General features: G+C 57.6%; 1 protein-coding gene across 7 annotated transcripts in view; it reads right to left on the bottom strand.

The window, feature by feature from the left end:
- Positions 1 to 13,106, bottom strand: part of RAPGEF1 (Rap guanine nucleotide exchange factor 1) — a 123,930-nt gene extending 110,824 nt beyond the window's left edge. For all 7 annotated transcript variants that reach the window (XM_054584194.1, XM_054584196.1, XM_054584195.1 and 4 more), the window contains exon 1: positions 12,845 to 13,106. In XM_054584194.1, coding sequence (XP_054440169.1) covers positions 12,845 to 12,905 — 61 coding nt within the window. In that variant the 5' untranslated portion in view covers positions 12,906 to 13,106. The remainder of the gene's footprint in view (positions 1 to 12,844) is intronic.
- Positions 13,107 to 13,487: the final 381 nt, after the last annotated feature.

Raw genomic sequence — 13,487 nt, 5'->3', positions numbered from 1 at the left:
CAAGAGTCACCGCGCTCAAGGAGGTACAAAGCATGACGCCCTGCCAGGTGTTTACGGCTCATCTACAGTTCCTCCAGTTCAGATGTAATTAATTTAACCAGGGCATTTGTACCATAAGCTCTGTTGCCCAGTGATACACTTGTCATGTGTCATTGTGTTTTCAATGTTTTAATATAACTTATTATATTAAAATATTTAAGGTTAAATAATGATTATGTGAGTAAATACAAAAAATATAGCCCTGGCCGGGTAGCTCAGTTCATTCGAGTGTTGTGCCCAATATGCCAAGGTTTTGGGTTTGATCCCCAGTCAGGGCACATACGAGCATCCACTAATAAATGTGTAAATGAGTGGCACAACAAATCAATGTTTCTCCCTCTTCCTCTCTCATGAAAAAGAAAAATCAATCATAATTTTTCTTTAAAGAAAAACATTTGTTACCCATGGTAACCCTTTACGCCTTGTGGTAAATACACACAGCACACAACGCACCACCCAGCCGGTTTCCGCCGGTTTCCGGAGGGTGGCCGGGGCCGGCGAGCGCTCTCCCGCTGCCCTGTCCCTGTCGCTGCCGTCCGGGCACAGCTCTCCTTGTCTTACACTGAACTGAAACACTGATTAGGCGTCAAACCCTAACTGCCCGTTCTCCCATCCCTCAGCCCCTGGCGACCGCCGTCCCACGCCCTTTCTGTCTCTGTGACCTTGATCGCACTTCGGTGTCTCACCCTAGGAGTGGAATTCCACGTGTTTGTCCCTTTGCGACTGGCTTGTGTCTCTCAGCCTCATGTCCTCATGGTCCATCCATGTTGAGGCAAGTGTCAGGACCCCCTTCCTTTCCAAGGCCGGACGCGCCTCCATTCTGCGACTCGGCCACCCTGTGCCTGCCCATTCACCCCCCGATGGACACCCGGGTTGCTCCCACCTTTGGGCAGCTGCAAATAGTGCCATGAGCCTGAAGGGACAAACAGCGTTTCGAGCCCCTGCTTCCACTTCTTTTGTGCTGCACTCGGAAGCAGGCCTGGTGGATCGTACGGCGGCTCTGCATTTAGTCTTTGGAGGGGAGCCACGCTGCTGCCCGCAGCCGTGGCGCCGCTGTGCATCCCACCAATGCACCCCGTCCTGCTCTCCACGCATCCTCGCCCACACTCGTTACTTATTTTCTGTTCTTTTTGGAAGTAGCCATCCTCACGGATGTGAGGCGGCATCTCACTGAGGTTTTGATTTGCACCTCTCTAGTAATCAGTGATGTTGCACATCTTCTCAAGTGTTTATTGGCCATCATATATCTTCCTTGGAGATGTCTATTCACATTTTTAAATTGGGTTGTTTGACTTTTATTGGTCAAATGCTGTCTTTATCTATTCCCAGGAAACACAGATAGTTAACCAAGGTCAAATTCTGTGCAGATAACAACTGTTTATGTCCATATAGTGGGATACTACTCAGCTATAAAAAGGAATAAGCTCCTGATCAAAATCAACTTCATGAATCTCAAAGGCAGTACACTGAGTAAAAGAAGTCAATTCCCAGAAGTTGATACTATATGACATTCTGGGACAGGCAAGACTACAGAAATGGAAAACAGATCAATGGCTGCCGGGGGTGACAGAACTGATCTCAGCCCTAACCGTGGCAGAGGCGACACAAATCTACAAAGGTGTTCAAAGTCAGAGAACTGCACACCCAAAAAGAGGTCAATTTTACTGTGGGAAAATTACAAAAATTCTCCCACAGAAGAGAGGTTTCTCCTTTAACTCACACCGCCATTGTCGGAGCAGCTTACAAGCATCACTTCATGAACCCTTACAAAACTGCAGGAATGGATAGTTGCTGACTGTCACTTGAACCCAGGTCTGACCGAACTAGGAGAAACAAAATTCCGATGACTTCAGATGCCCAAGATTCCATCTGAGCTTTCCAAGGCCTGGGGTGGTTGTAAATTATTATCTGCCATGTAACAGCAGGAATTTAGAGTTCGTAGAACATGCCCACACATAAATGACTCTCTCCCCCGGGGGCAGAGTCCACACGCTGCCCTCAGATCCTCAGCAGGACTAAGGCTCTTTAAAAGGCTCAGGAAGCACGGCTGCAGGCCCAGGTCCAGGGAGGGACTGAGGCCTGCTCCGGAGAGCGCGGAGCACCTGGGGCAGTGCCAACACTCCGGCCGGTTCTCTCTCCAGTGCCCAAAGATGCCACAGTTCCGAGCTTTCTCAGTGGCAGTGGCTCGCGTGTGCCCCAGGACACTTTCAGGCCCCATGATTTCCCCATTAGTGTACGTGTTTCCACGCACCGAGCCGGGACCGGGGAACTGCAGGCTCCCTGCAACATGGGGCTGATAAGAATGTAGTCCAGGTTCCTCACCAACTTCCTTTTTTTGCATTCTACAATTTCACACACTTAGGGTAATTAATAGAGACAGCTCCTTATGAACAGGAAAAAAAAAACAACAGCACAAGGCTAGATCATGCAGGAAAGCATGCTTTCAACCCGTGCCTTCGGTTTGCTGATGAGCTCAGAGAACTAGCATTTGTAAGGAGCTCTGGACAAGCTGAGGCAGAAGCACGGATGAGTATGGTCATGTTAACTGAGCGAGAGGCTCTGCAGCTCCAGGACCGAATGAGGAGAAAAAGTGAAGAGGCTGCCGGGCCTTGGTCTCTGCAAACACCGTGTGTTTTCAGCTGGCTGCATGGACGGACCAGCGAGCAGACTGCTCGTGGTCCCTTTCACAGATCAGAAAAGCCCAGCACAGCATGGGCTGAGGAAGACAGGAAACAATATGTCAGGATTTCTGAATTGATATGAACCATGAAAATTAACCAAGGGGGGAAACGGAGGATCTAAAATCACACTGCTTGCAGCCTTCGACGCAATTTGTGCGTGACTTGTACGTGAGGACCTTGAATGGCTTCAGTGTTTTAACTCACAAAACAAAAGCGCCGCGCTGTGACCATTGCACCTTCAGTGCTGGACGAAAACAGTTTAATTCGTCCTGAGAGTCGCCCCTGTGAGGAGAAACTGAGGTGGTGTCTCTGGGGATGGGGCAAAAGCACAGCCGGCAGCGATGGGCCGTCACTCGGAGCGCATCCCGCTGCCCTCCCGGGGGACGGAAGGACTGCAGGCTGTTCCCTCCCCCCGCCCCCGCCTCCACGAGCCGGCACACGTGCGGCTGAGATGGAATGCTGTTCTCTTTCTGCAAATGGTCTCTTTGGAGATGAAGTATTATTACTCAGTTGTAAAAATCTATTGCTTGGAATTCTAGTTTCTTGTGTGTATGTGTATACGTGTGTGTCTCTGAGAGAGAGAGAGAGAGAGAGAGAAAGAGATCCTGAAAGGAGCACAGATTACCCTTGAACAACACAGGGATTAGGGGTGCTGACCCCCCAAGCCGTCAAAAATCCAAGTATACCTACTGACTCCCAAAAAACTTAACTCCTAATAGCTCATTGTTAACCAGAACATTATCAATAAGCTAAACAACAAGATAAACCATTAACACATATACTGAGCATTATGTGTGTCATATGCTGTATCCTTACCACAAAGTAAGCTAGAGGGAAAAATCAGAAGGAAGAGATAATAGGGTTACAGTACAGTCACATGACACATGACAACACTTTGGTCGAGAACAAACCGCACACACAACAGTGGTCTGCCACACAGCCTAGGTGTGCAGGAGGCCACGGCATGCAGTTTGGGTAAGTTCTCTGATGTGTGCGAGAAAAACCCACCTAGTGACACACTTCTCAGAATACATCCCCATTAATTAAGTGCCGTATGACTATTTTTAAAAATTCTTTGAAAAGAACCCCCCCCTTAGAGTGCACTGGTGTAGTTCAAACCCATGTTTAAGGGCCAACTGTGCCTTCGGAGCCAGAGACCCCCCTTCTGTGAGTGCTGAGGTCTGAATGTCACTCACCACACAACCACTTCTAGGAAACGGTCATTTCAGGGCCGTGGGGACATTAGGCAGGAAGGAAAGCTAACGTCTCTCGAGCACTTCCGTGTCAGCACTGGCTAATACGCCTTCTGCCTTACGTGCCTCACCTTGTGCAACCCTCCCTCAACGCCACAAGGGATTTCCTCCGTTTTACAGAGAAGAAACCGAGGCTTAGACAGGCCGAGCGACTTGCCCAAGGCCCACAACTGCTCCGTGGAGAGCTGGACCTGACCACAGCTACAGGACTCGGGAGCCCACGCTCTCGGTCACAGCTCCGCTCAGAGCCTGCCTGCCCGTCTCGCAGACGGAGAGACTGGGGCCTCGGGGACACTGAGCAGGGGCGCAGGCCCGGGGCCATGAGGCAGGTCTCCTGACCTCCAGGCCGGGGTCACGCTGCCTCCATGGATGAGCATCAAGAAAGGCAGGAAAGCCGAGGTCAGAGGTCTCCCGTTCACAGCACGGGTGGTGGCCAGACTGTCACCTCCCTCCAGGCAGAGGTGCCTTCCCAGCCCCTCCCTGCCCTGACGGGTGGCTTGGCATAGTCGCTCCAACCCAAGACAAGGCAGGCACCTCCAAGCTAGCCCTCGGGGGCTCTACCGTGGACCTGCCCGGGGCCCTGGATCCAGAGTCCCGAGGGGGCCGGGGAGCACACACCGGGGAGGGAAAGATCGACGAAGGTAACCCAAGCGCCCCAGCCGGCTCCACCGCTCACTCGACACGCGGCCTTCTCCTCGAGCGGCCTCCTTTTCCTCCACTGTCAAATGGGCACAACACCTGCCATTTCTCTCTGTGTAAGAACAGAACTACGTAAATCAACCCGCATCTGAAGTCACACAAGAAGTACTCAACAACATTAGCTAGGGTCATCTTCCTCATTTGCAAAAAAAAAAAAAAATGCTTTGTAACTCCAATACCTTCTATAACCAAACCAAAGAACAAAACCTAAAACAATAGCAACAAAACTCCTGCTTTGTAAGTGTTTGGGAAGCTTTAGAGGATTATGTAAATTTTATTGTGATGATTAACAAGTGCCCTGCAACTCAGTGTCTTGAAAAACCAAAGAAACTCCGCCCACAGGACCTAGCAGTTGCCCCTTTTCTACTACAGGTGAGACTCACAAGGAGCCAGCATCAGAAAGGGCTCTGAGGTGGGTCTACCCACCCCCACCCCACCCCACCCCCATTACAGCAGAGGCACCAGAGGCTCAGAGAGAGGCCTGCCTTTGCCCGAGGTCACCCAGCAGGAAATGGGGCTGGCCACCGGGAGCGGGAATCAGCCAGCCGGGAGCACCCGAGTCTCTGCTAGCATCCCTTCCAGTGTCACCAGAGGCCCTTCTGGCACAGCAGCTCCCCGTGTCACGGGTCCTTGGGAAGGAGGAAGCTCATTTTTACCCAAGTCAAAACAGCCAAGGGAGTCATACCGTCACGACAGATGCAGACAGGGTGACACGGGAAGCAGCCACGGGCTTTAGTCGCGACACGGCCCCCGCTGGGCGCAGGCCACAGGCTAAGCCTCCTCCCTGCACCTCGGGACCCCATGTGCAAAAGAGGAGGAGCTGCTCTCTTAGCCTCCCTGCCTCTGTAGAACGCGGCCCTCCTGGTCTGAGGGTCACGTGACACCACGTGTGTAAAACACGCAGAACAGAGCCTGGTACCGGCACGTGGTCAGCACTTAATGAGTTCACCACGACGGTTATTTGTATTTGTCTCTGAAAGGAGGGTCTAAGAGCAGCCAGCTCCATGGCCCACGTACAATCCTCTATCTGTTTAGTCACAACCAGTCACTTGAAGGAGAGGGACATGTGATTGCCCTTAATCAGCAATCAATACAACCACTGTTTCCAGCGAGAGGTTTGGTTTTTTGTTTGTTTGTTTGCTTGTTTTGGGTCAACTAAGTGACTATTCTCGCCATCACATCCCACTGGACCTCTGCCGTCCCCTCTTCTCATCCCACGTCCGCGCCTTCCTTCTCCCAAGGACTGCAGGCCGCCTACTGCTCAGCGGGGGCGGACTGGCTGCCACTGTGAAGCACGGCTGGGGGCCTCGACTGGCAAGTCCACACCAACGACATAAACTTCTGAAAGGCTCGAAAGCAAACGCTCAAACTGCGCCCTTTTGTCCCCAGCCTCAGGAAGGGCCACACGCCACCCTGTACTTGACAGGCCTGTTTCTTCTCTGCTTGAGAAGCAGGGAGGTGTTTCCGGATCACAAAACTTCATCTGCAATAAAATGAGCCCTGGCTGGTGTGGCTCAGTGGATGGAGCACCAGCCTGCGAACCAGACGGTCGCCCGCTTGCCTCTCAGTCAGGGCACAGGCCTGGGGTGCAGGCCAGGTCCCCGGTAGGGGGTGCACGAGAGGCAACCAACCACATGGTGATGTTTCTCTCCCTCCCTTCCCCTCTGTCTAAAAATAAATAAAATCTTTTTTTAAAAAATGAGTGTGTGGTGCCAGAAAGCCAGTGAAAATCAAGGAGAAAGAGCACCTGCCAGGCGCCAGCGGGACGGCGGGTCTAAGCTGTCGTGAAACGGGAAGGGCGTTGCAGGGAGACGCAGTCCAGACGCAGGTGAGGGCTCAGTTCAGACACTGTCGTCCCCCTTCCAAACCACAGGCTGGGAGAGAAAAGCGGGGACAAAGAGGAACTGTGACCGCCCGGGACCAGCCTTCTAATCCATTAGGTACATCTCTCACTCCACCTCCTTTGCTCACAAAGGAGAGCTGGTAAGAGGTGTTCTCCTCCTCAGCCTCGTGACAAAGCCGAGGGGGAGCCAGAGAGCCCCGACAGTCTGCCTCTCCCAGCCCCTCAGAGACAGCGACGGTGCAGGGGGCCAGTCCTAAACGACACTCAGGGGCCAAGGGAAGAAAGTAACAAGTGGAGGTGGGACTCCTCTCGCGGCGCTGGGCCAGGCAGAGCTGGTGTGGGCCCCGGTTCGTAAACGGAAGGCAGAGTCACGCAGCCTAGAGAATGGGGTCTGTGCGCCCCGGGCCGTGCGGTCCCCACCGGAGGCAGCTGCAGAGTACAGGGCCGAGGGCGGCCCGCCTCCCACCAGGCCCTGGCACTCGCGCCCTGCTCCGGGGGCCCGACCTCGGCCTGCCATCGGCCGTCTAAAGGCCGCGCTGACCCACGCGCGTGGCGACCCAGGGCCCTGACTCGCTGCAGCCGCCAGTCAGAGCCCCGGTGCGGGCTCTCCCAGGAACACCCTGCCCGGGGGTGCAAACCCAGAAGCTCTGTTTACAGACAAACCTGAGACGTGGAATCAGAAACCTCAGTCCATTCTGTGGTGACACTCACGTACGTCGCTCATTCTCCTAGGAAGCACTTCCCGAGCACCTACTCTGCAGGGGCAGCCAGCCCGTGGCGGACCAGACAGGCACCCTCCCTCGGGAGCTAGCGGGCTATTTAGGACTGTGTTAGCTGATCTGTAGCCTGCAGAAAGGAAACGGGGGCTTTGGTTTCTGAATGAGCTAAACATTATTGCTGTAGCCAGAGCGTTTATCCGGGACCCTCCCACGGAATCCGCTGCCTGCTGGGGAGGAGAAGGCACGGGGTTTGAGGAAGCCGCCGGGCCGAGGAGGCTGAGTGCATCCAGGAAGTGGGTTTCCACTCTGTGCTCGGTGGGAACCCGGGAGGAGCCTGGGGGCCGCAGGTGAGCAAGGAGGATGCGCTGTGCCTGAGAGGCTCCTGCTGCCCATTCTCTAACGGCCTGCTGATGCAGAAAAAGGACCTGCTGCTTTCAAACAACACAAAACAGGAGGCACTAACCCTCGAGTCCCCTCCTCCGTGGCCCTGATGGAGACGGCGAGCCCCAGGACAGGGGAAGAACTGCTCAAGGTCACAGCGCCAGGTCTCAGGTTGTTAGTCAAAGGGTCTAAAGCAACCGACCAGAAACTAAGATGACAGATGCCCTACGAATTCACCAAGTGTGGGCTTTGTTTTTGGTAGTCGTAAAACAGCCTTTGGGGCACGGTGGGCGGAGCGCTGGCGGAACACCTGCCCCGGCAGCAGGGCGCCCCGCGAGGGCGTGGGTGCGACAGCGGGCCGCGCTGCCAGGCCGCTACTCTCCCCAGTGCGTCATCTTATTATGGCAACGGGGACACATTCAGCTGGACTGAGGTAAGACCAGTCCTGCGCTCCAGGCACTCTCCAGCCCGGGCTAATTTGGGAAATGGTTTTTCTGCAAGCTCACGCCTGACTCATCTTCATAGGCCTCCTATCAGGTCTGCTGGCTACAAGGAATCCCATTCAAACCACCTCTGCCAACAGCTGCCCAGGAGACCGAGAAACTTGCGGGGCTGCTGTGGTTGGCTTTTGAAAACATATTTAGCCTGTGTTCATGCCATTTCTTACCTGCTTATACTATTGCTAATGTTATTAGTAACATCGCATGCAACCCAAAGACCTCATTGGGTCTTCCTTAATTTAACTGAGATTTTTTTTTTTTTTTTTTGGACGAAGATCAAAGAGGAAACATGAACAAGAATTGAGACCGAAAGCTACTGAGCCTACAGCAACGTGCAAGGCCCGGAGCAGTGCTCTGTGAGACACGGGCTGGCAGGGAGCGGGAGGCTGAGGTCAGTTCCGCACTTCACTGCACTACGGCCATGTCCCAGGCAAGGGACCAGTCTTCCCGGGCAAAATGTGCATGACCGGCTCTACCCTCAGGACCGCTGTGAGGACCAGAAATGATGTCATCCGCCAATTCACTCTGCACACCACGGGGACTCAGAGGTGCTCAGGACCGTCTGATGTCGCCCCCGGACCTGGGGAGGGCCAGGCTCCCAGGGTCTGTAACAAGGAGGGACTCAGCAAGTGCTGCGAGCCAGTGAGTGAGTGACTGACTGCTGGTGCCATGAAAACGCCCTGCTTGTCTGACGGGACCACAAAGGTTGTAAATGGTGGGAAAAAAGAAAGTATAAGACTTGAGAGGTGTAAAAACTGACCAAAGTACAGTGACTGCTGATTCACCAGGACCTTTTCCCAGGACAAAACAATGCACGACCCATGTGAGAGGACACGTACGTTCTATGTCAAGAAAATGCATAATAACAAGTGTTACTATGAATGCAGTTGGTGGCAGTTTTTCTTTTTAAGTTGCCATAAGAGCATCCCGGGACACGAAGAACGCAGCACTGGAGCCAGACGCCGTATTTCCCCTGTCTTCAGGCCGGGGTGCGCTGGGTGAGCCCCTCCCTCCCACCTGCCCCCTCCCCCGCCAGCAACTCAAGGCCGTGGTGAGCCTCCTGAGCTGGTGGGGGTGGCGGCGGGTCCCTCAATGATCAAAGGCCTATGCCGACTGTGGTCTGCCGGGGACACAAGGCTGGGCTGTGACGCTGATATCCTCGTGACGTCTGTTCTGATTGTCTGCCCCAGATGGAAGATAGGGCCCAGCAGGCAGGGTCTCTCTGCCTGTCGTACCCCAAGGACAGAACGACTGCGCGCCCTGAGGAGGGGCTGGGCGCACTGCCTGACGCAGGGAGGAACTGGCACGCAGCCGAGACGCCGACGAGTCCGGGCAGCAGGCGCGAAGCCACCTTCCCCCGGGCCCGGCTGCTGTGCTCGCCGACTGGCTCGTCCTCCCTGCTGGGCCCTCAGCCTCAATGCCTCGGAGCCTAGTTCCCTGCCGGCCCTCCACCGGGAACCCGACAGCACGGCCGCCCGCAGCCTCCCCGGCGGCGGCACAGACACTGGCTCCAGGGCTCGTGCAGCGCCCGCGGAGCGCTCAGCGAGGGAGCCGAGGGGTGACTCAACGAACACAAGGAGCGAAGCTTTCGAAGTGGGGCTGAAACGCAAACAGACGTGCACGGTTGCTCCAAGGAAGGGGCGTCAGCGGTCCAAGCAGGGACGGGTCGGGGAGGTGCCTGGCAGTGGGATGCGGCCACCCGAGCCTGCCTTGAAGGAACGAGGGCTCGGAGTTATCGAGGCTTCTCAGTTTTCAAGTCAACTGGAAACCTGAGATTTGTGACTGACCTCAGGATTTTTAAATATTGACCATTAGGTCTTTCTTTTTTCTTCAGTAACGCTTGCAACACGGATCAAATACAACACGTCGGCAGACTGAACCCAGCCCACAGCCTCCAGTCTGCCACCTCCACTCCTGGGCGAGGGGGCTGCTCAAGCTCCAGAAACCTAAGGGCCTCAATGCCCCCTCCCCCGCCCCGTGTTCGCTGAGCGCGCGAGCAGCCGAAGTCCACCCCCACAGCCACACGCACTGGCCCCCCCATGTGGCCTCTGCCGTCCTCCCGAGCCAGCCCCGCTGAGCTCCTTGGGAGCAGCCTCATCTCCTCGCCAGGTCTGCCCACAGGCTCACCTGGGCCAGGAGCCCTACCCCTACTCCCGGCTGCCTCGCTACCTCCTGGAGACGCCAGAGTTTACTGAAGCCCCCCGCCACCCAGCCTTCCTCCTGGCCCTCCAAACCACGAGGTCCGGAGCAGAGACAACTGGGGACAGCCCGCTCGGAGGCCTTTCTGTGTCCCCAGGAATGGCAGGAGGGCGGCCTGCGTGGCCTGCAGGCCCCACCAGCCAGGTATGCTGCGTGACCGAAGGTGCTGCGGAGCAGCGGACAAACTCAAAGGCTTGCCCAGGGGCTGAAGAGGCCGCTGCTCCCCAGGGGCCCATCAGAACGGGGAATGGGCAGGAGGCCGCACAGCGGGTAAAGGAGTTTTCTATTACGCTCAAAAAACCTTGGATTCCCTAAACCCCAAGGAGCAAAAGCCCTTCTATTTCCAGAAAGAAGAGATTAAGAACACGTGTGAGCGACACTTGCATGGCTTCAAGTCTACAGAAACCGAGCACAGCGACCACTTGCTGGGTGTCGGGCTCTGATACGCAGAATTGCCGCTTGCCTACAGGGGTCCTGCTTCACCTGAGGTCCTTTCCTTCGAATGACGGAGCGGCAGGTCTACTTAGAAAACTCCGACAGAAACATCACAGGACCTCTTGTTGGAGTGCAAAGGGAAGTCCACTTAGAACGACCAGCAGAATGACCGGGAAGGCACACCCTCACTGCAGGGAGTCTAGGCTTCCCTGGCCTCGCGGGACCCCGCAGGAGGTCTGGCCCCACAGCGGGTGCCAGCCCCGTGGGGTCTCAGCCGCCTCCCGCCTCCCGCCAGGTGCACTTCCCTCCTGAGTTTCCCGCGTCCCCGGGGCCCTTCCCCTCCACCCTCTACACCTGCACATGGGCAACACCCTCTCTTCAGAGCCCTGCACAAACACTCTCCCCCCAGACCCCCTCCCCTGTGCCCGCCGGCCTGACTCTGGGGGCAGGCGTTGAGCTGGAGGGGGCTCTCCCTCCTCAGACAAGCAGGGCGCCCTCCTCTGCACCTTCCCCCAGCCCCCAGCGGCGGGCAGTGCCCTAGAGGCCCCAGGAGCAGCTCTGCCATCGCAGGTTGGCCCTCAGGCCCGCGTTGCCCAGGTCCCGGAGCAGGCAAACGGGGGGTCACCTCTTTCGGGGAGGTCTGGGTGGAACAAGGGGTGCTCTTCATCTTGGCCTGTTACTTTTCCATGATTGCCACGTCTTTGACAATGGATATATCCTAATCATCAAGGAGTGCCCTGTTCATGTTATTTTAAAAATAAACTCATCCACTTTCCCACCAGTACCCTTCTGAGACGTTACCAAAGGGTTCCTGAGAAATGCTTCACAGATTAACCCAAGATATTTCTGGAACGGCACATGTGCAGGGAAGCGGCTGATGGTCCCAGCCAAGGAGCTGGGGCTGCAGACCAGTGAGGAAAGTGCCCGAGAAGCAGCGCCTGACACAGAGCACCCAGCCCCAAGGAAGGCCCTGGGCTCCTCCTGGTCAGAGCCGGCCAGTGGGGCTGGCTGCTGTCTTGCGGGGTGGCCCGCAGGACCTCGCTGAATGGCCCGGGGCCTGAACACCAGGACTGTGTACTTTGTCACTGAGAATCTGCAAGGACTTCCTAAACGATACATTCAAGGCGCTCAGCACAGCGCCGGATGTATAGAAAACCCTCTATAAAAGCCACAAAAATTTCCTGCTTGTGTTGAACCCCTGGGTCCGCTCCAGGTGCATCTCAGCAAAGTGCCTCCTGGTTCAACCTGGGGAACGGGAGTCACTTCCACACCAGGGCGCCCTGCTCGCGGGACCCGGCCCCGGGGGCCCGGCTGCTGGCACCCCCAGCCCTGCTAGGGGAACAGGAGCCCTCACCTTGGACCCAGGGTGCACCCCGCAAGGCGTCGCTGGCTAATTAAGCTCCGGGCCCCCTAGCGCAGCCTAATCGAACCTTTGGAGACACTATTCCCGGTCCGGGCAAAAACCAGATCCGCGGAAGGCAGCTCCCCGAGATTTTCAGGGCACACAAAGAGGAGGTTCGCGTGAGGATTTACTAGCTGCCCCGAACCTAACCGGCTGCCCACACGCCCTGCTTCCAGAGCGGAGCTGGATACCGGAGGAAAAGTCCCCCGAACCCTGAAAATGCCCAGACACATCCTGCCTCCTGCCTTCAAAGCCATCGAAGTAGACACTTGTGGTTAAATTTAAACTCGAGGCTCATTAGAATTGACACATTTTATGGCTCCGCTCTATCTTCGGTCTAAAAGACAACCGCCTGGCGGGGCTCGGGGCACTGCAGCCACTTGCACACGCGGCCCGGGCTTTTCTGCTGCCCGTCCCCAGGTCCGAGCCGCGGTCGGAAAGTTCCCGCAGCCGGCCGGGCCCCCACCCTCGGCCGCGGGGCCGCGTCCCCCGCGCCCGCCCGGCCCCCGCGCCCGCGGCCGGCCGTGCGCCCTGGAGAGCGCGGCGAAGGGCCGGCCCGCCGCCTGCGCCCTGAGCAGGCCCGGGCGCGGTTTCACTTCTGCCCCCGGCGCACCCGCAGGCCCTCGAGTCCCGGTGGGGCCGGCAGCCCTGCCGCGGGCACGGCCCGGACCCCCGCCGGCCGCCGCGCCTCACCTGCTTTCTCGATCTTGCCGGACATTTCCGGGCTGCGCCGGAGGCCGAGGCCGCCGCTCATCGGGCCCAGGCCGGGCCGCTGCGGGAACCCCGGCCGGCGCGGCCGCCGCTCGCCTCGGCGCTGGCTCGCCGCGCCTCAGACCCGCGCCGGCATGGCGGGCTCCGCGGGCCGCGGCCTGTGCGCTCGGCCAGCGGCGCTCCAGCCCGCCTGGGGCCGCCGCCGCTCCCGCCACCAGCCGCCAGCCGCCGCCGCCGCCGCCGCCGCCGCCGCCGCCGCCGCCGCTCCGCCTCCTCCGCTCCTGCCGCCGCCGCCGCCCCTCGCCCAGGCCAGCGAGCCGGCGCTCTGCCGCGCCGCCGCGCCGCCGCCGCCGCCGCCGTGCCGCCGCCGCGCCGCCGCCGCCGCCCGCCGGGCCTCGGCCGCAGCCAGAGCGCCACCTGCCGGGCACCCGCCGCGCTGCCGTGGGCCAGCGCCCCCTGCCGGCCCGGAGCCGGTCTGTGCCTCCCTTTGGGGACGCAGCGCCCCCTGCTGGTCAGGAGTCACCGAGTCAGGGCTAGAGGCTGACCGGCCTTCCCCAGCACCTCTGAACGCGCAGAGCCTTCAAGCCAGGGTCTGGGTGGACACCACTCCAGACTCAGCATTCTG

This window comes from Pteronotus mesoamericanus, unplaced genomic scaffold (assembly GCF_021234165.1).
Source record: "Pteronotus mesoamericanus isolate MK-2021 breed Mesoamerican mustached bat unplaced genomic scaffold, CSHL_Meso_final contig_78, whole genome shotgun sequence".
In the NCBI taxonomy this organism is placed as follows: Eukaryota; Metazoa; Chordata; class Mammalia; order Chiroptera; family Mormoopidae; genus Pteronotus; species Pteronotus mesoamericanus.
The sequence above is the reverse complement of the archived record's forward strand: the minus strand, read 5'-3'. Positions and strand labels throughout refer to the sequence as shown.